The sequence below is a fragment of the Solanum pennellii genome, chromosome 11 (assembly GCF_001406875.1).
Source record: "Solanum pennellii chromosome 11, SPENNV200".
Classification (NCBI taxonomy): Eukaryota; Viridiplantae; Streptophyta; class Magnoliopsida; order Solanales; family Solanaceae; genus Solanum; species Solanum pennellii.
This window is the reverse complement of record NC_028647.1, coordinates 2,264,585-2,289,601: the sequence shown is the minus strand read 5'-3', so window position 1 is coordinate 2,289,601 and position 25,017 is coordinate 2,264,585. Positions and strand designations below refer to the sequence as shown.

At 33.9% G+C, this 25,017-nt stretch overlaps 2 protein-coding genes across 5 annotated transcripts; one reads left to right on the top strand and one right to left on the bottom strand.

Moving 5' to 3' along the window:
- The first annotated feature begins 2,660 nt into the window (after nucleotides 1-2,660).
- On the top strand, nucleotides 2,661-10,229 carry LOC107004761. Of its 4 annotated transcripts, none has more exons than XM_015203111.2 (9): nucleotides 2,661-2,831; nucleotides 3,025-4,417; nucleotides 4,554-4,669; nucleotides 7,475-7,517; nucleotides 7,599-8,089; nucleotides 8,181-8,487; nucleotides 9,224-9,389; nucleotides 9,522-9,612; nucleotides 9,882-10,229. In XM_015203111.2, exons 2-9 carry the CDS (start codon nucleotides 3,242-3,244, stop codon nucleotides 9,997-9,999), a joined length of 2,508 nt encoding a protein of 835 aa, XP_015058597.1. In that variant the 5' UTR covers nucleotides 2,661-2,831; nucleotides 3,025-3,241; the 3' UTR covers nucleotides 10,000-10,229. The 4 variants fall into 4 exon arrangements, with proteins under 4 accessions (XP_015058597.1, XP_015058598.1, XP_015058595.1 ...); XM_015203112.2 differs by having other exon boundaries at nucleotides 7,475-7,505; nucleotides 9,513-9,612; nucleotides 9,882-10,194; XM_015203110.2 differs by having other exon boundaries at nucleotides 2,662-2,831; nucleotides 9,513-9,612; nucleotides 9,882-10,194.
- A 1,084-nt stretch (nucleotides 10,230-11,313) lies between these two features.
- On the bottom strand, nucleotides 11,314-21,029 carry LOC107004634 (girdin-like). The gene is made up of 10 exons (XM_015202915.2): nucleotides 20,680-21,029; nucleotides 17,759-17,956; nucleotides 17,512-17,634; nucleotides 17,067-17,095; nucleotides 16,890-16,968; nucleotides 14,706-16,239; nucleotides 12,685-14,588; nucleotides 12,493-12,597; nucleotides 12,213-12,349; nucleotides 11,314-11,777 (listed from the first exon to the last, which is right to left on the bottom strand). The coding sequence occupies exons 1-10, from the start codon at nucleotides 20,794-20,796 to the stop codon at nucleotides 11,570-11,572; spliced, it is 4,434 nt and encodes a 1,477-aa protein (XP_015058401.1). The 5' UTR covers nucleotides 20,797-21,029; the 3' UTR covers nucleotides 11,314-11,569.
- Nucleotides 21,030-25,017: the final 3,988 nt, after the last annotated feature.

Here is a 25,017-nt window from a genome sequence, read left to right as displayed (position 1 = left end):
CCCCCCCCCCCCCAAAAAAAAATAAAACATAAAAATTTATCGTTATATATATTTGGTAAAGATTTATGATATACGTATAAGATAAATTTTGCATGTACAATATTATGAATATGTTTGTGTTTTGATCTGATTTATGTTAGGAGAGATTTAATATCGCTGACACCAGAATTCGAAGTCATATGCTTTAATTTTTTTGAGTTATCTACTGATGTAAAGAAAATGATATCTTATAATATTGAAAGGCTAAAGAAATTATTTCGTTTTCTCTGTTCCATAAACATACGACTATTTTGATCGTAAAATATATGAATACACAAGTTCGACGAATTTTTTGAAGTTCAAATTTATTTATGACATGAAACAACTGAGAAAATTTTATGTAAATCGATTTATATTAACGTAATAAATTCTTAATTTTTCTGTATCAATTTTCAAAATTGTGACATGAAAAAACTATTACGTACACATTATAATTGAACTATTATGACTATCTTTAATTTAAATCATTATTATTCAAAATATATTGATATGACTGATCATATTCATATAAAATGTATCAATTACAAGACGTAAAAAATACTATATACTAAGAATTAGTTTGCCATCATTTGTGCACTTTACCATCAAATCCTTATATATATTTAAAAATAAGTCAAATACCTTATTAGACAATAAGATGATATAAAATTATTATTCTAACAATACCAATATTTTATACTTAAGATTTTTTTTTTTAAAACTAAATTGAATGATCTATTGAGACATAATGTATCATTCCACTAGAAAAAATAAATAATTACTACTAAAAAAATTAAATTTTCAGTCTTGATCTGTATTAAATAAATTTTAAATAAAATATATAAAATTATTTTAGTTTCACTTAGCAATAACCATAATTTAACATCGTTTTGTATTAATAGATCTCGTGAAACTTGAATTTTCTGTTCAAATCGATCATCGACCTGAAACATATTAATCTTGACCTTAATTAGATCCTTAAACAAATATAATAATTCTTAAGGATTATATTTGTGAAAGTTGAACTCATAAGCATGCACGAAAAAAGAGTAACAAAAATTGAATTCACTAATATGGTAAGAAAAACCCTCATCAAATTACTAAACTATGATGTTTAATTTAAGGATTTAAATTAATTAAACTTTTAATAATAATTATAACCTGCCAAAGTTAATTAAAGATACATAATAGTGTTGATATTTCTCCCCTCAATAATTATCATGTGGCTAGTTACATATTTACGGTTTCGTTCATTTTAATTTATGCGATAAAATTTCTTTTTAGTTTATTCCTTCAGAAAATAATGTTTTTTTCTAAATTTTGAAATAATTTTTACCTAAGCTTTGTATTTACCTTTATTTTTATAGATACATAGTTTCAACGATTCTATAATCACATAAATATTATATAGTAACATATTTATATTTATGACTAAAAGTAATAATATCAAAATTTGACACATATATTAAAATAAAAGAACATATTCCTCATATTATTAATTATATCTTTACATAAGCTAATTATGAACCATCTCCAAAATAGTTTTTTTTTTTAAAAAACAAATAAACAGTATTTGAATATAAAAACATAATTAAAGTGTTCTTATATTTTTTTTTACGTCAATCTTTTTTTGGTAATTGAACATTTATAGGAAGCTTCAAAGGTGAAATAACCAAATAATATGAAAGTTTTAGATAACATTTAATATTATCACAAGAAAGTTAAATTAATTATATCTTCATTCTTTTTAGTTGTTAATTAATATCATATGTAAAGCACTATTGACTATACTCCTAGTTTTTCCATTTAATTAGTTAGAGAAAGGGACCACTAAAAAAGATATCGAATTAATCACAAACATTAGCTACTTATCAACGTAATCTCACAAATAAATCTAAGAGAACTGGTATAAATGTGATTTTGTTCCTACTATGTAAATGTAAAATAATTGTTTTTCATAAATTCTCGATTCAAGTAAAATATATCAAAATTAATATCACAATATATCAATATAATCTCGTAAAGTAAAATTTGAAAATAATAAAATGTACGTAAACCTTATCTCTATTTATATAAGACAACAAAACTGTTTTCGATGAACCATCGACTCAGAAGAAAAGAAAAACTTTTGAAATGTAACAAACTACAAGAATATATAGTCAATGAAGAAATATATATCAATACATACGAAAAAATCTTTAAAAAAACATAAATGATAATAGGTTAACCTCACATAAAGTGCGACCATACTTAACTGCGTACTAATCATTTTGCCCTAATCTAATTGAAAATAAAATACAAAAATGAAAAAAGCTATATAAAAAATAATACAGAAAAGAACAGTAACAACAACAAATAATACGAATTTGAAAAAGAACAGTAACAACAACAAATAATACGAATTTGAAAATAAGAAAAAAATTTGGATGACGTGTCAACATACACAAGACTCCCGGGTTTTCAACCAAATTATATCCTCTTAAAATAAAATAAAAATTAAATTAAACATATAAAATAAAAAAAATAAAAAAGATATTATTTAAAATAATTAAAATTAATACTCCAACATTTACGAAAATAAAAAAACAAAAAACAAAAAACAAAAAAACTTCATTACTCTTTTCTCTCTCTTTTTCCATCTTAATAAATTCATAGCTTTCTCTCCCCCAAATTCTCTCTCTCTTCATTTCCAATCGTTTTTTTTCTATTTATGCTTTCTCTCTCTAAATTCACATACTCATATATATGATAACAATTTATAATTTAGGGTTTTGATTCTCACACTTGATGTATAGAGGAACAGCGATTCTCAGGTAATATTTTTGATTTTTTTTTGGATTTTTTTGGTGCTTCATACGCTGTATAATGACCTAAATCTATTGTTACTGCGGAACTTTGTATTTGAGCGGATTTTTTTCCATGATTTTTCCTAGATCTTAATGCATTTTTTTTTGTTTATTTTGATGAGAATTTGTGTTTTTTTTATGGATTGTGTAATTTGATCAGGTTGTGATATGTGTTTAATCAGTGATTTGGTTGTATTGAAAAAGGAGTGTAATTTGAGGAGATTTGTTATGGAATTGAGTTTAGGGCTAGTTTTGTTTGGTAATGGAGGTGAAATTGTGGGAGATAATGGTGTGATGTTTTGCATTTAGGAATTGGATAGTTTTTTGTGGGGAAATGTGTTAAGGGTGTTAGGGTTGGGATAAAGTGGGATTTGAAAATGGAAGATGTTCAGCAGCAAATGCAGCAGAAGCCGGAGAGTACGGGGGATGATGTGCGTTCGGAGTTTGAGAGGGGACTGGAGGAGTTGATGTGTGGTCACTTGGATGAGTGTATGTCGTATGCTTCGTGTAGTTCAGTGCGTAATACTGAGGATGAGGATGAAGAGTCTGATCAGCTTGTAAGGAGGAGGAGGAGGTCTGACCTTGAAGGTGATGACCTGGCAGAGTCGTCTGCTGCCAGGAGGCGCCACTCAAGGATATTGAGCAGGTGGGCAGCAAGACAGGCTCAAGAGATGATTACTACTATTGAGAGGAGGAACCGTGAGTCTGAGCTGATGGCACTTGCTGGTTTACACACTGTTTCAATGCTTGATTCCTCGTTCTTGAGGGAATCACAATCTCCTACCTCAAGGCGTCAGGGTGGTGATTCTGAGAGAATAAACACGAGGGCTTCTAATATTTTGCAGATGTGGCGAGAATTGGAGGATGAACATGTGTTGAATCGTGCACGAGAAAGGGTGAGGGAAAGGTTGACACAACGGAGGAGCATGGATTCTAATACCAATGTTTCTAGTGCGAATATGTCGGAAAGCCGGGAAACTGATAACCAAGGTAGCTTGGTGGATGCTAGTGAGAGTGAGAATGAGTATGGTACTTGGTCTCATGATCCAATTGGACCACAGAATGATCATAGAGACCATGAAAACTCCAGCCGTGAACCATCTCCTGATCTAGGGGAAGTTGAGAGGGAGAGGGTGAGGCAAATTGTTCGTGGATGGATGGAGAGTGGGATCAGTGACCATTCATCTAATGTCTCTCAGCCTCAGAGGAATGGTGGTCCAAGAGGGGAATGGCTGGGGGAGACAGAACGTGAAAGGGTGAGAATTGTGCGGGAATGGGTTCAAATGACTAGTCAACAGAGAGGAGCTCGTGGTAGCCAGAGGGAGGAACAGTCCACTAGGCTTAGTTCTCAAGGAGATCGTGCTCGTGAAGGGTCTGTTGTGGACCATGAGGAAGCCCAACCAGAGCACATTCGTAGGGATATGTTGAGGCTGCGTGGGAGGCAGGCTCTACTTGATTTGCTTATGAGAATTGAAAGGGAAAGGCAGAGGGAACTTCAGGGTCTGCTGGAGCATCGTGCAGTATCTGATTTTGCCCATCGCAATCGGATTCAGGTTGGTTGCTGATTTTATGCCTTTATTCTTAAGCCGGACTTTTCTTTGTGCTCTTTTCTTGTGTGGCATTCTCAATAGAAATTATGACTAAATGCTCCATGTCCGCTTTGGCTCTAAGTTTTATATCCTTCTACAGTCACTTCTCAGAGGAAGATTTTTGCATGAAAGGCCTGCTGAGGAAGAGAGACCACCTTCAATAGCAGCAAGTGAACTAGTTCAGCTAAGACAACGTAACACCGTCTCAGGGCTGAGGTATGTAATATAGTCTTGTTTCCTGGTTTGTTTTTAATATTTTGATCTTTTTGCCTTCATGAAATATGCCCTACTAATTAATTGGACTTCATGTTCATGCATTGTTGGTGTAAATAGCATGTAGTAGGTGTTTTTTATGCTGTGGTGCAGTTGGTTGGACTTCCATGGCATAAAAAGTTAAAGATAAGTCTTTTCCTTGGCTATTATGGTGTAAAATAACATCTAGTAGGTGTATTTTATGCTGTTGTGCAGTTGGTTGGACTGCCATGGCAAAAAAAGTTAAAGGTCAGTCTTTTCCTTGGCTATTATGTTGTATCCTAAGTTGTGGGGACTCTTCATTTTTTACTGCCGTACCCATGTCGACATGACACGGGTGCGGGATACGTGTGGGATTTGGTCAACCCACATCGGATACTTTGACCAGAGTATATGGTCAAATTTGGGGAAAAGAGATTTCGATATCTCAAAATAAAAGATAAAATAGATTTAAGTCATGAGAAATGGCATACCTTCAAAATTGTAGTCCTTTTGTCTCCTTTTTAGCTTTTCCTCTTGGTCAATATTCGTTGCTTCAAGTTTCAAGCCAGCCAGAGGGAAACTAAGAATTTAAGTGGTTGTGTTGTTACTTCTGGTTGATAGTAGCAACGATCTGTAAGGAGAGTTAGTGGAAGGCCTCGAGTGATTTTTTTTTAATTTTTTTTTGAGGGAAGAACCAGAGAACTTGAAAGAAGAAGGGTTCTTAGGGAAGACGACTTAAAAGTTTAGATTATTTTAGCCGAAGCCCTACACCCGTATCTCTACTTGGATCTGGACCCCTGAATCTTAAATTTAGATTTTGCTAAATCTAACCCTCAGATTCGCATAGCCGTGTCGGATACCAGCACTCGACTCCGAGCAACTTAGGGCGTATCTCTTGCAACTCAAATAGCAAACAATTGCACATTTATCTCTTAGTCGTGAGAAAATCTTGTCCTAATCTTAGTCGCGAAAGAAATCTTCTCATAAGCTCCCCTCTCTCACTAAGATGTGAGAAAATCTTCTGATTTACTAAAATCCCCTTACCATAATTCTTAGAGAAATGATAGTGGAAATATTGATTCGCTGAAAATGAATGGTGAAATTGGTAAGTTACTGTTTGATCTCATAAATGCAACATTATCATGCATACTTGAGATGTCTTATCTTACTGAGGCTTCTTTATACCTGCTATTGATGGACAAGTGAAGCTGCCGGCCAGTTTTCTGCCTTGTAAACTGAATCTACTAGCATGAGAATTGTTACTCCCTCTGGCCCAATTTACGTGGCTCCTTTTTCCTTTTAGTTTGTCCCGAAAAATTTCACCTTTCTATAATTAGAAGCAATTTAATGTCGCGTCTTAATTCTCAAAAAAAACTTAGAAGCAATTTAACTTTAAAATTCTCCTTTTACCTTGTATGAAATGATTTGTAGCCACACAAATATCTAAAATTTCTTTTAGACCACTAGTTTCAAAAGTGTTCCTTTTTTCCTTCAACTTTGTGCCAAGTCAAACGGTGCTACTTAAATTAGGATGGAGGGAGTATTTGAGTACATCTACAACTGAGGTGAACTCAGGTTATGTTTAAACTCAACACTAGTTGGTATCACATTTAGAGATCCACTGCTGCCATTGTGTTTATCAAAATTAGTAGTAAAAAGTTGTTGCTTTGAAGCTTCACTTTGGGTGGTTTCTCTCTTCAAAAGTGTTGTCAAATTGTATCTGTGGTTTCCCCTTTCTATTTTTATGAAGTTTTGGTATCTTTTCTTTGCTATTTCCCCCCTTTTTCTTTATTACTACATGACACCAGGAAGTGAATTGATTTTGATAAGCCATAAACTTCACTTAAGTCAATACAGTAACAAAAAGATAAAAAGGAAAAGGGAACAGTTCCTAATTAATGTCCATTTCCTGAAAAAAGGTGGTTACGTTAATGTTTTTTCGTCAATTCCTCTGTTTTTGTCACTTTCTCTATCTGGACATCAAGTTGGGAGGAACGGAGTAGGTGATTGGAGCTTTTTTTTGTGTAAAGCGTTTCCCCTCCTTTTCCCATGTAGCAATAACATATAATTCATTGGTGGAAGGATTTGAAGTTCTTTTCTTCCACACATTAAAAACACCTGAAATGACTTTATATGTGTTTACCATCTGTAAACTGAGTAAAAATAAATTAAAAGGACTTTCTGAAAACAAATAGAATAAAATAAAAGATAACGTAGCTTCTAGACTTGGCTCGCATATCTGCTCGGACACCAGTGTCATAAAAAGAAAAGTAGCTTGTCGCCTTTCACCAGTCTCTCACAAAACTAACTTTACAGGAACACTCAAATGTTTTATGGTCTTAGCATGCATGTAATACTGAATGTTGTCCTGATTATACTGATGTTTAGTTATAATAATAATAACTATTATTATCGGAATTGGTGTTGTGGTGTTGTTAGTGCATATGGTGATGCTTGTATTGCTGCCTTGTTCCAATTTTATAGTTATTTAATTAGCAGATCTGGAAAGTACCACAGGCTTAGAGGAAATTAGCCTCTGTGGAATAAACATTTGAAGTATCCTAATTGTTCTGTCTCACTTACAAGCACTTGATTAGTTACATCTTTGCATGAGATATTTTCTTTGGCGATTGGTGATATTCAGTCCCTAGACCGAATGAGGGACTCTTTCTTTCTTCTTTCTCAACTTGTCCATTTAACAAATTTGATGTCTAGCTCTTTACTCAGTTGGAAATGATAATATTTGTCAGTTCAATTCATGAGTTGGTGATCTTTTTTCTAAACCAGGGAAGGATTCCGCTCCAGATTAGAAAACATTGTACGTGGTCAAGTAAGCAGCAATTCTGAAAATTCATCTAATAGTAGGAACAGTGATTCTAGAAATAATCAGACTCATGCACATCCTTCACAGGAAGTCGAGAACGAAAATGGTGAACAAATGCAGACCAGCGAGCTGGAGAGCACTGTGCATCAGTTGCCTGATCGCAGTGAGAATTCTGGTCAGAGTATGAATCAACAACCTCCTCCTAATCAAGGAAGGGATCGAGTGGAAGCTGTTGTTGAAGCTGAGGAAGGAATACAACAACGTAATTTAACATCAAATGATTCTAATGTATGGACTGATGAGACCACAGAGAATGTAAGCAGGAATTGGCAAGAAAATCCATCAACTGGTAGGTCCCTTGAAACAACAGCATATGTGGGGAGAGCAGAACATCGTTTCCCAGAAAACCAGGAGGTTTGGCATGAGGATGCCTCACGAGAAGCTGTGGAGTCTTGGTCAGCAGGACCTTCTGATCCTCCACGAATGCGGCGTCCTGTCCCGTTAAGGAGAGTTAGTAGATTCCACCCACCTGATGATGATAATGTGTATAGTATGGAACTTAGAGAGCTTCTTAGCAGGTAAAATTTATTTCTTGATTGTGTTTTCCCACTCCATTCCTTTTTAGGCATACTTTTGGTCTGTTGTTTATTGGAAGTCTTTGTTGGGTAGGAGGAGTGTTTCCAACCTTCTTCGCAGTGGTTTCCGTGAAAGTTTAGATCAATTAATTCAGTCATATGTGGAAAGGCAAGGGCGCTCTCCTATTGATTGGGATCTGCATCGGAACTTGCCTATTCCTGTTTCACCTGAAATGGGTCCAGACCAGCATAATGATGACCAAAATGATGATCAGCAGGATGGAGTTGGGCGGCCTTCAATTGTGCTACCCTCTCCTCCTGTGCCACCACCCCAGCCACTTTGGCATCAGGATTTGCATCACTCAAGTTGGCCACGTCACGCAGTGCATCGTTCTGAACTTGTAAGTCACCTGCTTCATCCTGCTTATCAAAAACAAAAAAAAGAAGATATTCCTTCGTTCTTGGAGTTGTATGTTTCCATTCAGCATCAACTATGATATATATGATAGTATTGATCTTGATACCTAATCTGTGTAATTTAGTAAGACGACTTGGGTCCAACACATACAAAAAATCAAAAACTACTCTGGGTATATTCTTTACTGATGGGTGATTGGCGCCATGATCTTTTGTACTATTTCTTCTGTTCTCTTTATTTTACCAAGTTTCAGAAATCAGCAATCTGTACATACCAGTATCAAAAAGGAAATCCTGTTTAAGTTAATGTATTTTGCCAATGAGAAAAGCAGATGATATTCTGATCAAGCCAGGCGATTGATAATATTTTCAAATTATCACTTTTTCTACTAATATACAACAAAAATTAAAATTAGGCTAGGCGTCTAGCAACTAGTGATAGTGAAGCAACATGTTCCAAGATCATTTCAACCATCTTTTCCAATTCTGTTGATCTTCCTAATTTTTCACAATTCTGGTAGTCTTTACCTGTATTAGAAACGAGAATGCATCTCGGTTGGTGCTTGTCGTGAATAAGAAGAGATTTTCTTCTGTTTATGCCAGACAATTGGTAATTGTTTTAAATTAGTAAGTTTGTATGGCAGAATCTACATCTTCTATAAAAATGCAGAAGTCGTATGTCACTATATTATGAGCTTACTTAGTGCTGTTCTGGAGCAGGAGTGGGAAATGATTAATGAACTTAGAGCAGACATGGCAAGACTGCAGCAAGGCATGAACCACATGCAAAGAATGTTAGAATCCTGCATGGATATGCAACTGGAGCTACAACGCTCTGTCAGGCAGGAAGTTTCAGCTGCTTTGAATCGATCAGCTGGTGGTCAAGGTACGTTCGTCAACCAATGGTATTATGAAATGTTAATGCTGCTTATAAATGTCGAACATCTTCTAACCCTCTGTTTTATCATACCACTTTTTTCCCCATCTAATTGGGTTTCATTTGAACCAGGGGCTGCAGAGACCTCAGTCGATGGTTCTAAGTGGGGCAACGTGAAAAAGGGTACTTGCTGTGTTTGTTGTGACAGTCACATCGACTCCTTGTTGTACAGGTAAAAGTCATATTTTGCAATTTTAATGAAATCTAACTGGATTCAACTTATATAATGCCAATAGTGTATATAATTTCCCATTATTAGTTTATTTAACCTGTTTTACCGATAACCTGCCTTTTCTCGCCTAGGCTACTAATCCTACCGATCTTTTTCTATATAGTGATCTAATGACGTAAACACAAGATATATAGTTGAGTAAATGAATATTTTGTTCAAGATGACGTGAATAGCTTAAGTGTATTTTTTTGTTTTCCTCCAATTGACAGATGTGGGCACATGTGCACTTGTTCAAAATGTGCAAATGAATTGGTGAGAGGCGGAGGGAAGTGTCCGTTGTGTCGCGCACCCATTGTTGAGGTGATACGAGCTTACTCAATACTGTAAAAAAAAGTCGAAAGGGATAGGAGGGTAAAGAGAGAAGGTTGGTAAGGTGTAAGAGGAGTTGTAATGCTCCCTCTACCAAGCTTCTGTTATTCTGTAGAGTGTTTATTTACTTTTGCCTATGTTCTTCTAATTATATATGGAATGCTATGCAATGTGTAATTGGAAAAACGAAAGGCACTTTTTTTGCATCATTCATTCGTAAATAAAATTGTTAAATTCTTTTTTATTTACCATTGGTTTAGAAGAAAGAGGAATGCGTTATAGTTTCTACCATCATTTCATGGGGACAATTTTATTGATGCTGAGTTACAACAATAATATAATCAGCGTAATTGTACAGATGAGGTTCGATAAGGGTAATATGTACATAAATTTTATATCATCTTTTTGCTGGTTGGGAGATTTTTTTTGATGGATTATCGGTTCAATAGAGAAGCACTTCACGTAGAATCCCGTAAAAAAGAATAGGAAAAATTACATAAATATGCAATTTAAGATATAATAATCTCTAAAAAATTTTACTGTTTAAAAAAGTTACAAAAATCTTCGCTCCTATCCTCTTTTGGATACATTCTTATCTCCTTTCGGATACATCTCTCCCATTATGTGATGCAATACATTCAAAAAGAGAGCCATAAAAAAAATACGACAATGAAATAGCAAAACGCAATAAATGAAACAACAAATAGTAATATATTTTTTTGGAAAAATACATATTAAATTGTACTACTAAAAGTAGAGATTGAGCAGAGCTATGACAATTTTCTTTTTGGGTAAAAAAGAATTAAAAATTGTGCCCGATTAGTTGGTGTAAATTTTGAAATACAAAACAAAAAAGACCCATGATCACTAATATTAGTAAATTAGCCACATCGAAACATAGAAGAGGATTTAAGATATAGTAGTATGTCGGTGCACGTTTTGAGTAGTTAATTAGGACAAGTCACAGAAGAGGAGTAACCTTGACGAACTTTATTATCGAAATTCAAAAAACTGTAAAACGAATGTATAATCCAATAGCATAAAATACTTCTTTTTTTAAAAACAATTAAAAGATCACGACTACATAATATTCAAATAGCATAAATTACAAAATCATTTCGAATCATTAAAAACTGGAACATATTAGACTCCTCCTTTTTGTCTTTCTTTGTTACCTCAGTGCAGTTAAGGGTCGTTTCATAGTGAAGAAATAACTTCATGTATTAATTTACGTATAAAATCTATATGACGTTTAGTTTGCAATTGTGGATCACGCATAACTAGAAGATGGAATAACTAATTCCAACATAACTAATACGTATAATAGAAAGGAAAGAAGGAAAAAGAATATTTATTGCTTAATTTGTAGGATGCATCTGAATAATTACCTAGACCAATCATGTACAACAATGGCAGAAATAAACTTCTTTTTTCTCTGCTAAATGACTCCTTCAGCATAGTGGATCACAAACTATCTAACATTTGCTACTCTATATGGTCGATTGGCACATTTTTAAATTATTTATACAATTCTTTCATTGAATGAGCTGTGTATGAAAATGGCGTACCGGAGAAAAATTGTCACATATCAGCACCAGAAAGAGGAAAGGCTACGGTATCCTGTAGATGTCTTCTCATCATGTATGGCTTTCAAAGTCATTACAAGTTGCTCGCGCTGATCCTCCACTTCTGCATATTTAAGACTTATTTTCAGGTACCTATCACGAATTTCTTGTAGCTCAGCTTCAAGCTGAGATATTTTTCGCATATTATCATCTCTTCCTTTGGATGACAAACTGAAGACACAAAGATATGGATAAATAATTAATTAGATTACAATAGTAAGTTGATCATACATACTGTTAGTCGATAATGCAGATAAGTATTTCTGATTCTACAGAATAAAACAAGCACATAGAGGAGATTAAGTGGATTTTAAACAAAAATACAAGTCTGGGCCAAAGGTTATTGGGTTCTGGCTAACACGTAAGCAGAACTGTAGCTCCGGCCAATGATAATCTTATTCTATCCTTAGAAAGGTATTGTTTAGGATTGTAAACTCAACTGGTAGCTAAACCAGTTTCCAGTTGATAATGCCGATTTGTCGCTGTGATTGGTTAACAGTTTTCAAAAGAATAATCAGACTAGATGGATTTAACCAGTAGCGAAGTAAGATCATAAGACATAAGCATCATGAGAACACAGACAAAGCTCAGGAAGAAGTAGCTCACCTAATTGGATGGGATTTACTGATATGATTGCTGTCTAAAGTCTGAGCTACTGTATCGCCCGGAAATTGGTTCGCTGATACACTTTTGGCAAGAGTCTCTTGAAGATCTCTGTAGTAATTGCTTTCTTTGTTTCCATTCTAAATAGATACGGGGGAATATCATGAGGTTAATAAAGAGAAGGAAATTATATTAATTATATTTTTCCTGAAATGAAAGTAATGACTAAATATTTACACACTGAGGAAAACAAAGGAATGAGAATAGTTTTAGTACGACGTACTTGTTGAGAGTTGCCTTGGATCTTTTGAACTTTCAAGTATTTCTCCGATTGAAGAGATTGAGTAATTATCTCATGCTGATGCTTGCTGAAGTTCTCTTCCTCGGCCTGTTTTTTCAGAACAAAACAAAAGTCAGATTCATTGCTACTGTATCATTGACTCCAAGTATATATAAGAGAAGTAACTTGATTCACCTTTGGGAACTTCAACTCATCTAGAGTAGGAACGGTATCATCATCCTCTCTTTGGTTGTCTGGTTGTTTTTTCGACAATTTTTCCTCGAGGGATGTGACTTGCTTCAAGCAGTTCTCCTTCTCGAATTGAAGGGATTTTATTTTCCACAGAAGTTGGCTATTTGATCTTCTAAGCTGGCAAAGCTCATTTTTCAGCTCGGAAACTTTGGCACACATTACTTCTTTTGCAGTTAAGTCTCCTGCCAGCCTCAGAACTTTCTCCTCTAGTGCAATTGTCTTGTATTTGCATTTTTCTGCTTCAGCCACTTCCTTCTGCATGCAGGTGATTTCCTGAAGTAATGATGCATTCTCGTCCTTCAACTCTTCACAATCTCCATATTTCAACAACAGTGTAACTTGTGTTCTCTCACTTTCAAACTTCATCCCAGATAGTACTTCTTTAAGATACAAAACTTCCTCCTGAAGTAATGGTAATGTATGCAGTTGAATCCTTAGGCTAGAATTCTCATCAGTCATTTGCAGCAGTTGACATTCAGAGGACAGTAGTTTTGACTCAAGCTCATTAATGGTGCATTTAAGCTTTGCTTCACTGGATACAAGATGTTCCATCATCCTCAATAGCTTATTACAATTTGCTGCCAAAGTTCCCTCCTTGGCTTTGGAAGTACCAAGTTCACTCATAAGATCTGACATCTCTACCATCAGGGATTGTACCTGTTCTTGCAACTTTTCGACTTCAACTGTGTTCTCGGGAGACATTTCACACAGAGTGCACCCTTCTACAAGAAATTTCTCTCCATGCTCTCTACTCTGTAGGTGGAGATCATCAAGTTTGAACTTAAGGATCTTCTCTTTTGATTCAATCTCTTCCATCACTGAAGAAAAGTTAGCTTCTAAAGACTCTATCCTTTTCAAACAGGTGGAGAGAGAATGCTGAGATTTCCTCAATTCTGCTTCCAAAACATTATGGCTCGCATGTAATTTTAATTTTTGTTGCCTTAGTTCTGCATTCAAGTTTTGAAGCAAACGACACTCTTCCATAAGACTTTCTGTTGTTGCTTGGAGCTTTGGATTTACTTTTTTCAGATACTCACACTCTTCTTGAGCATCTAACCATCGCTTTTGCATCTCCAGTAACTGTTCTTTCAAATCGAGCTTTTGTGACTCCTTTTGATGTTCTAATTTTCTAATCTTGCTCTCAAGGCTCACAACACGATTACCAGAATGCTGCAGTTCCAAACGATTGAATTCCATTGCATCAGTCAAATGCCTTAGTTGAGCTTCCAATCCTGATACTCGTTCTGACAGATCTACATTTTCTTTTTCTAATTCATGCAAATTAAATTCTAACTCATACTTATCACTCTCTAGCTCTGATGATTTCATTTCGTACGTCATTTTAGAGATACCTCCACAAATACATCGATCAAGAAACATCAAACCATTTGTGTAAGTGTCTAAAGAATTGGAGGTGGCTCTAAGTTCTTGTTGCATGTTTTCCATTCTCTCCTCCATCAGACATTTACTCATCTCGAGATCAGAGATTTGAGAACTCAAATCAGTCTGATGATTCCTTAGCGCTTCGATCTCTGCATCTTTTTTCAAACATTTTGTCTTCAGCTCCAGTATCTCAGAGTTCTTAGCTAAACTATCACTACTTAAATTTTGAATCTTCCCCTCTAGCACCTTATTTAAATCCTCAAATCTTTCACAGCAAGAACAAGGAGTAATTTCCTTTGGAAGGTCATCCTTCTCTTCATCTTGAACTTCACATGCATCCTTTAATGTTGTTTTGGGTTCATCTTCGATATGTTGACTACCATCAAGATATAGAGCCAACCTGTACCTCAATAACTGGAAGTTTTCCAACACTGCATTAGCTTGCTCGTCCTTAGCGGGATGACCTGTACATTCACAAAAATCTAAATTACATATAGCATTTTAAAACTCAGTTTTTACAAGTGAAAGGAGGACATTTTTGTCTTGTACCCTGTTGCACGAGAAACATGCTAGATACTTACATAATGTGTTCAGTAGGGTATAGATATCTTCAATATGTCCTGACTTGGAACTCTGAAATATTATGGGTACACTTTTATGAATGAAACCATCTTGACAATCTCCTTCCTGCTGACATTCTGATGGCATTGCAGCAACCTCAGTTCTCTGATCTTGTTCTTGTACTTCAACGCAACATGAGTTGATTTCAGCATTTGGCCTCAAAGCATTGTCCTTAACTTGTGAGTGAAACTCCAGAGCTAAGTTTTCTTCCTGATCACAGGTTTTCTGCTTACTTTCAGAACCACTAGGTGATTGTTGACTTAGTTGATGGTCAACGGAAGATGATCTTAAAATGGAATCACTGATAGAGGAAGTTCCCTTTGATTTCAGATTGTACAGAAGTTCCAGATTTTCTTCGGTCAGCTCCTTGCAATCTCTCTCAAGTTCCTGGAGTCTTTCCTTGAGAGTCTCATTTTCCTTGATCAGATCACAGTCAGCTTCAGCTTTGATCTCACTTGTCTTGGAACCCTCGATACTTAAAAGCCTGGATAACTCTACCTTCAAATAAGTAATTTCCTCTTCTTGTTCTCTTGATCTATTTTTCCATTTTTCTTCACAATCTATGAGAGCCTGAGTCCTGTGATCTCGTTCAAGTTCAATCTCATGAGTTTTCTCCCTGATGATTTTCTCCAGATGAAGAGTGGTGTTTTCCAGATTTTTCTGTGATTCCTGCAACTGTTGAAGCTTGTCCTCTAGGTTCTGTTGGTTCTCAGAATTCGACTTCACTTCTAAAAGGTTCTTAATCTCCAAGTTCTGCTTTTCAACAGTTTCTTCCATCTCCTGCAGAATAGAGACTAGTTGAATATTTGATTCTTGAGTTTTACTTAGCTGGAAAGACATATTGTCATTTGATTCTTTTTGAATCCTAAGTTCCTCTTTTAAAATCTTTTCAACACTATCCATATCTCTGACTCGGAACAATAAACTCTCAGTTGCTTTTTCCTTTTCCATTGACTCTTGTAAAAGGATCTCAAGGTGTTTGATTTCTTGCATAGATTCATCACGTTCTGTACCCAATGAACAAAGCTCCACCTTAAGGTTCTCTATCTGCTGTGTCTGGTCAGCAAACTCCTTCCTTGACATTTCCAAGTCAATCTTTAAGCTGTGAGCATTTTGTTCCCACATCATGGCCTCTGCAATTAGTTCTTTAGTGGTAGTATCTTTGCCCGGTACGGAGTTTCTAGAGGAAGCTGAAAGTTGCACTGATGCGGTGTTATCATGTGAGAACTGTTTGAACTCATCTTTTTGATATTGAGCATTCTTTCCTGATCCCGAGATCATTAAATTATAGGGAGAGTTGTACGATTTGGGTGATTCACAAAAAGAGTAAGAACCACAGGATGCAGTACTCCTGGAATCAATTGATTCTTGTCTACCAATTATGAGGTTACCATGCCTATTTGAGTCACTCTGGGATGAAAAACTCTCTCTGCCCAATGAATCCTCTGTAGAGGCAAAGCTATGATATGAACTCAGCCGTGGAAGACTTGTTTCCTGTTGGGAAAGCATAACCTAGCTTAAATTCTAGAGGAAGCTAGAGAAGATAAAGTAACAAAGTAAATGCACCATTGATACAAGTAAAATAAGATCTCAAAGAGAAGACATGCATTGATAATTATGAGAAATATACTTCAACTTCTGATATTTGAGGGTGACTTCAGTTATTCAAGTTGTTTGGTCTATATACATGATTTTATAGTTACTTGGCTTTCTTGTAATGTCCCTTATTTTAAAAATTTGCAGTCTGTATGTCTGTCTGTGTCCATGTCCCATGCCATGTCTTAACTACTAATGCTGCATTCAAGAATGAGCTCCAGGCAACACTTAAGCCACTTCCCAGCTCTTTAAATACAATAATTGTGGACTTTTTTATCTGGATGGTTCTAGATTGACTACCGACTGAAAGCGTTAGATCAAAACTCAAACTTGGCCAACACTGAAAATGAAGACAGGACATATAAATCTATCATTCTATTAACCATTTTCCATTTAAGGCCTAGTTTCCAAACTTAAGTACAATACTAGTTCTAATTGGGTGAATAATCAAATATTTGGATATTAGTTCAAAAACAAGATTTTTCTCATATAATATCCTAATGTATATCAACAGATGCATAAAGCTTTCTGACTAAATAGTTAGATACCTCTGATTTCAGTTCCATGTTATTGTATTCCATGTTCTCTTCTTCAGCATAGAAGGGCATGTCTTTGGATTCATTATCCCTACGATTTCAAACTGATTCTTTTTACTATGGACAGAAAAAAAAAGTTACAGAAATGTTGAAAACTAAGGAAGAAGTTGTTGTGTTCTAGTGACAAACCTGATTGATGTCAGACACTTGATCTCCAGCTGCAGAAACATAAGAAATTGAGTCAGTGATAGTAGGTAAAGCCAAAAGCTGAGATTATTATATACTCAGGTGTGCTTTAGGTAACATGCTCCTGAATGAAATATAGGCCAAGAACCTAAGGTAATAGCAGTGATTGATTCATTCGTTAGAGAATTAGGTTATTTGTACCAGGTAAAGCAACAGAAAAGAACAAAAAAGAAGTTTCTTTGCACTTGAGTAACGGAAGATGAACCTGTTTATTGCAAAAGAAGCATATAATCTTGGTGAAATACGATATGGTGGGTCTACAAAGAGTAATTCCTGAACATGTTGAATTAACATGCAGGAATGAAATGGTAATCATAGGATATACTAGATAACGTTTTGCATTTTAAAGTGCAAACATCAGACTTGAAAGTATTAGAAGAGGTCTCACTTGTAGAACTGTGCCATGGTTACATTTTTTCAAAGGTAAGGAAACTGGAGTAAAAGCTTTCGCATCTCTGAAGCGAGCAAGATTTACAGAAGCCTCTCCGAGAATGCTAGATCTTGCAGATCCCTGAAACAGAAAACTGATGATGTTATAAACATGAAAACTAGGAGCTAAGTGTAGCAAATTCAGTAAGCTTAAAGCTTATTGAACCGATAACTACAACAGATAGAAATATAGGAAGGTGTCTGACCATTGTTACAATAAACTTGAGAGGGAATTGCTCTTGGTTGTTTGAAATATCATCTGGGGTAATCCACATGGACTGTGACCATGTTTCCGTCCATTTGCAATTACCATTTCGTACTGAGGCTTTCCCTGATTTGCTGACTGTCTTCCCTGTTTCTACAGAGATAAGAGAGACGGAAAGTTTGTCCCATCCTTTAGGTACCTGAGGGAAGCAAACCCATAGAAAGTCTGATAAACTGAAATTAGATGTAAATTTTCAGCCAAGATGATGATAGCGAGGCCATTGAGACGTCAATGCTAGACTATTAGTCTTTGAATTCTATCTAACAAGTAAAGAAATATAGACATTGAAAAAATGTTCCATAGATATAAGCAGTTTGAGAAAAGGATTTTGTAGCTAGTCATTATCTTAAGAGTATCTGTTCAGTCACAAATACTGAAAGCAGGGTAATAAATTCACCATGTTAAACATTACAAATTTTCAAGAACAACGATTGGAACTTTTAAAACATGTAAAGGTACAACAACATATCCAGTGTAATCCCACAAGTGGGTGTGGGGAGGGCAGAGTGTACTGGGGAGGGCAGAGTGTACACAGACCTTACCTTCGAGGTAGAGAGGCTGTTTCCGGCAGAACCTCAGCTAGAAATGAGGCAAGAAGTGAAAATCCAAGAGGAAAATAGAGTCTACAGTGAATATGTAAGACGAGACAAGACGGTGTATATGGTACTGAATTGACCTAAAAATTTTTAAGGCTGTTTCCTTTATGAGTCATTCATTTCCTACATTGTCCAATATTATTATATCCCAGAAATATTTATGTGTTGTTTATATATATTTCCTTGTGTACTGTCAATCAAAGCTATTATGATCTATTTTTGTGTTTTGCACTTCCGAATTCAGGTACTAATCCTTCCGTGCACCTCCATATGTATCATTTCAAAGTATCGTTGTACATATAGCTTATACTGTGACGTGGTTCCTAGTTCAATTGTTTATTACTAATAATACCAGAGTAACAGACTGGTTACATCAATTCTGGAGCATTTGTCATTCCATTGTTTCCAAAAAAAATATGTTCTTCTGGTGTTTCTTTCTCCTCGTCTCCAGCCAGCTATGAAGAGAACCGTAATCCCTTTTTCATGTAAATTTAGGAGAAAAAATGCCTCAGATGTTTGCATGGCAGCAAATGGATTTTAACAAATTTCATTTTCACATTTACCGCGACTAAGGAAAAAAAGAAACTATGGACAATGGACAACCAAGTTCACAGCCCATACATACATGATACATCACACAACTGCCACTCGAACCTCTGTTAGTGTTACTCATCTTCCAGAATCAAATGCTGAACAAAAGCAATTGAATGTTCCATTAGTAGATTGACCTACTTCCACTAGTTCAGTCGTCTGGTTGTATACAGCTACTAGTTTGCTGATTGTTGTTTTGAAATTAGATTTTATCATATCCAGAAGTTTGCTTAACATCTCACTCTAGTCCAACTATAGTCTTGCATCATTTCAATTGCTCAAGTAGGCATGTATAACTATAACTTACACTCATCTCCCTATTTCCCGTATTAAATATCATCAGTTTTGGTTCACTTCTTCAGTAAAAGTTTCCAGTATAATTTCGATGAATCAACAAAGTTATGGCTATCTAATAGCTTTCTGTGACTTGGAACAAATAACAAAAGACTTCTACTATAAAATATTGCAGAAGAAGATAAATTCCAGCCTATCCAACAGATATGTCCAAATAAGATCACATGTTACAGAAAAAGTATTAGAATAAACTGCACATGCACTTATGCTCTACTTTATCAACACACACTGCCAAAATAACATTTAGCTGAAACAGTAACTTACACACAGAATCAAACATGAATAAGAACAATCCAAATATATCACACAACACTGATTTTAATTGCTTCAAGTTTTTTCTTCTTCTAAAATTCACGAGGGTATGCATCGATCAGCTTGGTTCGATTTTATGTATTCAACGGTTTTTGTTTTTTAAATATGCTAATCCAATAACAAATCAATAAGATTTTATTATCGATTTTCAGTTTATCGATTTCTGTTTGTTATCAGTTCGATTTTCGGTTTATCCAATAAGAAAATGTCCGTAAAATATTATATGACTTCTCACTTCTCTAAATGCTTTGATAAAGTGAAACAAGAAAGATAATGAAATTACATCAATAAGAGAAAAAATAGTTCAAAAGTTGTAATTACATGTCATGACCGCCAAAACATAAAATGAAATTTCTTATGTTAATCAAATTACAAACCTGTACAAACTTGCAAAAGGTACAACCTACAATTACAAACTAAAAATATAATCAAATAGTCCAACGAGACTAAACTAAAACTAAAATCAAATAGTTATAATTGCGAACCTAGTGTGAAGTGGATAGAGTACTAATAATTTGGTATAGTTATAATGTCTAGTTATGTATTAAATTATTAATATATAATATTTAGGAAGGAAAAAGTTATAAATCATTATCATCTTATTGGTTATAGTAAAAACCGAATCAATAACCTAATAACTTTTTTTATAAACCTAAAAACCCAATAATATTTCTTTTATTCGATTTATTGTTCGATTCAATTTTTACACATCCCTAGCTAACCTCGAGATACTCAGAGTCACAATACCAGTCTCTCTCTCACACACTGATTAATTCAGCAAGGAAAAGTTCAGTTTCATGAGCTAATTGCACATTCAATATACCTCGAGCTCATAATACACACACATTGATAAATTTGCTTGAAAAACTAAAATTATTTCAAACTATATCAGGCATCTAAATAGTAAAACGAATCAAACAACATAATACACAGTTGTATAATTCATATTCATACTATACATAAATTATACTTCGAAATACTCAAAATACAAACAGAGAGAGAGATAGACCTGTCGAGCTTGTAGATTGGAGAAGGAGAAGTCAAATCGATGTCCAGATTTCTCCGAAAAAGAAGACGATGACTTGTGCCGGTGATGCAATTTCAAAATTTTATCTCTGATCATCATCTCAGAGTAATAATTATGCAAAATGCAGATAACCAGAGCTTGAAAATATCAATGGAGATGGAGAGAGAAACTGTGTGCTAATATAGAAAAAAAGTGAAAGTGAAAATGGAGTAGATAACTGAATTTGTGTGTGTGTGTATAGCTAGAGCGCACTAGTGGTGGGTTTAGCTATATTGGAGTTAGTTGCAAATTTTGTGTGAGCAAATTGTCAGATTCCTTTTTCTGTTTTCACTGGGTGGCACATGTTTTTTCATATAACAATAAGAGTTACTGGGGCTACTCTTTTGTTTCTCAATTCCGTGTATTGTATTAGTATTGCAGTTCGATTAATTTGAATTTGTAATAGGGATATCCTCTCAATCTATGCTCGAAATCTCAGAGACACACGTATACTATAGTAAGGTCCTATTACCCCTGAACTTATTTTATTAATAATTTTCTATCCTTTTTCTGTCTACGTGGCACTATCTTGTAGGCTCAATGCTGGTTGACTTATTTTTTCAATCTAATGCCACGTAGGCAGAAAAGGGGTAAAAAATTACTTATAAAATAAGTTCAGGGGGCTTAGTATAGTATAAGTGTGTCTCTAAAATTTTGGGTATAGGTTGAGGGGGATAGTTGTGCATTTTCCTTTTGTAATATAAAAAGTTTATTTTGGAGGAGTGCTTGTAGACATTAAGTATTGACGTGTTCAATTCTACTCGGACTCTATAAAACATATTTGATTTTCGTTAGAATTTTTTGACATTTTATTTATTAAATTCAAATCATCCAAGTTTGAAAATATGCAACTAATAGTTCTCGAATCACAAAGAAAATTCAAATCATGCTTAATTTATACGAATATTGATATATCAATGAATATTCATATTTTTTTTGTAATTATAATTTATTTCTTGTTACTTTGAAATTTGTAGTTAATGATGCTATCGATTAAAAATTTTCTTATTCATGTTTATGATTTGGTATCTAAACCTCTAATTAAAAGGAAAGTAAATTCAGTAATATATCCCATTTTTGAATGATAACAATAAAGTATTTGAATGAATCAATTTAAGAGTATGTTTAGATTGATTTATTTGAAATACTTTTAAGTTAACTTAAAGTAACTTTTAAAGTATTCGAATAACTTTAAAAAGTGCTAATACACTCTATCAAATTAATGATTCCTTAGACTTTAAATAAATATAATAAATAACTCAAAAATAAATAATGAAAAGTCAATCATATTCGAAATAGATATTTCACTTATATCCCAACAAAAAATACAAATCACTCAAAAATCAAATTTCTGGCTTGAAAATGACACGTCATCGCCAGAATATCAATTTGTCACCGTGTACATGCCACGTAAGAAAATATTTTCTCACGTGACATTTAATTTAGTTATTTTATAGATTTTTTTTGGAACTCCAGAATAATCTGCAGCCGCTATAATCTCTATCATAGCCTCTACCCTTCGGGTGAGCACTTTGTGCGCACTGATTAAAATCCCCACTGTGTAATAGCCTGCAAACCACAGAGGGAATGTAAATCGCACTAGGCAAGCCCTATGAGACAGGCTCGACTCAGAAGGCATTTAAGGGGATCGATTTATCGTTATAAAACTAATTTTATGACTAATTTTATATAAATAATTAGTTTAGTGACTTTTGTATAGTATAAATCATGAAGTTTAGAGAATTAATGAAATGTATTTCTTGAACAGAAAAAAAAGTGAATTTAATGACCATCGATATAAATTATTCCGTATTTATTTTAAATGTTAGACTAAAACGTTTTATCTAACTTTTAAATGTTAAATTGTAGTTTATAATAACTACAACATCCTTGTCACGTTCCCTTCTTGTCTTGGACATATTTGGATAGAACTCGGACCACATGAATTAACAAGAAAAGAGGTCATGTTTCACCGATCGGTAGTGGGATGGTAAGTATTTTTTTATTTCGTAAAAAGTTTTGGGTTTGAGTTTTTCAGTCGCTTTTATTAGGAAACGCTTTATCCTTAATGTAAGACTTTCTAGCACAAATTTGAATCTAATCGGACTCTAATGTGGGTAGTTCTGAACTATCGGGTGGAACAAAAAAATGAATTCAGATTTAGTTGGAGTTCAATGTGAGTATCGAATACTGAGCGAAAAAAAGAAGAAAGAAGAAAGAGGTCATGTTTCACCAACTAAGATTGACCCTTGCGTCGAGATCAATAGATAAAACTAACATTTTGAGTTTATGAACTCTATATATCAATTAAGGATAACTCGGAGCATAAAGTATCTCATGTTAACAGGACTGCGGAGGGGTGACATCTCGAAGTAATATGATGTAGACAATCTATCCTATTGTGAATATTAGTGAATGTTTTCACTGCTCGAATTCATAATATATAGATAACATAAATCATAATATATAGATAACATAAAGACAAAATAAAAAGAAAGAAGCAAGAGACCACGTCTTACTAATTAAGATTGATCCTTGCATTGACCCATGAGTCAGGATTATATAGAGCTAACACTTTGAGTTTATGAATTCTATATCAATTAAGGATAACTCGAAACATAAAGTATCTCATGTTAGCAGGATTTAAGGAAGGATATATATTCCACGGAGAATGATATAAACAATTTATCCTAATGTCAATATTAGTGATTACTTTCACGGTTCAAATTCGTAATCTATAAATCACACAAAGATAACTTTATTATTGCTCCAAAACTCCGTCCCTGCCCATGTGGTATCTAGTTCTCATTATAACTAGAAATGTCGATTCTAAAGACTTTGAATACTTTTACATTAATTTCATTGAAATGGGATCAACCACCACCTAATTTATTCAAACTCAACATGGACCAAACCTATTAAGCAAAAAGGGTACTTTATTTATGGGGTTAGGTTTTAAGTAATTATATTTTCTAGTTACTTACAAATAATCACTTTTGATAAATTTGTATAAAATTTAATAAACTCTATCTATTTGATTTGAGGGGTACTCATGTGACAAAAAAAAATTTGACAATAACCATCAATATATTTTTCATCAAATTCTAAAAATTGCAACACTAAATATTTTGCACTAGATACTTAAAAGTACAAGAAAAATATTAGAAGGTACAGCTTAAAGAGCTATCTCAAACTCTAGAAAATAAACCCAAAATAATAGAAATTGCACCTCTAAGGCTCTAATTATGAGTTCTTGCTAAAAAAATTTGGAGTTTCCATAAATTCAATAGATATAATTTATTAAATATTTGACAAATCTACATAAATCAAAACTGCTTAGAAATATATTTGATAAAATGGTCCATTTTGTTACTTTCTAGGACCTACAAAAATAAAAATAAAATATTAACGAGTGAGATTTAAAAAAGATGGAATATATACAGATCTTATATTATCGCGTGGATGACACTCTTTTACACTTATATATTGCTAATGATTGTCTAAAATTGTTGTATATATACATGAACCACTACCTTAGAGAAGCAAATTAAATCAACTCAGAGTTGTTTTAACTAATCATGAAAATACTTCAAATAGCTTAGAATGCTACCATTAACTAAAATATTATAATTATATCTTCTATTAAAGCCAAAAAAGAGTAAATATGGTAAATGAGTTAAATAGAGCATAAATAAAGTAGAAAAAAAATATTTATATATAATCTAAACAAATATTATAAAATCCACCGATATAATTTAGAGGTGGGATCTTAGGAGAGCAAGGGGGCAAAATGATGGAAGTGGAGAGCTGGAGACAATTAACGTAAAATGTCACTTATAAATTATAAATTATATTTACTCCTAGTATTTTTAACTTAATATAAATAAAGATACTTTGATTAAGGAACATAAGAAAATTGAAAGTATTTCAAAAGAAATATTTTTCTCCCTAACAAACACACCATTTATTGACATTAATTTAATAGTACTTGGTCAAAATTTATACTATCTTTTTTTTTTCTTTGTCGTAAAATGTCTGCAGTTGAAATTTTGAAAAAAAAAATATCTTTTTATTTTCGTTTAGATCTTTATTATTATTAAATTATGGGAGACCAGGAATTTAATTTCTTTGGTCAGTTGTCAATGAGTCAATATATATATAAATATACATGGACTTTTAATTATGGCCAACTAGAATGTGCCGTAAACCAAAGTGGAAATATTCATGAATGATATTTGATTATTTTGATATAAAAAGTAAATAATTAATCGTCGAGATGTG

What these genes read in the sequence shown, in the direction of transcription:
- LOC107004761 (XM_015203109.2), top strand. Translation starts at nt 3,242, where the DNA reads ATGGAAGATGTTCAGCAGCAAATGCAGCAGAAGCCGGAGAGTACGGGG. An exon ending in CTTAGAGAGCTTCTTAGCAG is followed by an intron (nt 8,090 to 8,180) that starts GTAAAATTTATT and finishes TTTGTTGGGTAG; the next exon opens with GAGGAGTGTTTCCAACCTTC. An exon ending in ATCGACTCCTTGTTGTACAG is followed by an intron (nt 9,613 to 9,881) that starts GTAAAAGTCATA and finishes TCCAATTGACAG; the next exon opens with ATGTGGGCACATGTGCACTT.
- LOC107004634 (XM_015202915.2), bottom strand. Translation starts at nt 20,796, where the DNA reads ATGATGATCAGAGATAAAATTTTGAAATTGCATCACCGGCACAAGTCA. An exon ending in ACCATGGCACAGTTCTACAA is followed by an intron (nt 17,096 to 17,511) that starts GTGAGACCTCTT and finishes ATGTTTCTGCAG; the next exon opens with CTGGAGATCAAGTGTCTGAC. An exon ending in TACCCTACTGAACACATTAT is followed by an intron (nt 14,589 to 14,705) that starts GTAAGTATCTAG and finishes GTGAATGTACAG; the next exon opens with GTCATCCCGCTAAGGACGAG.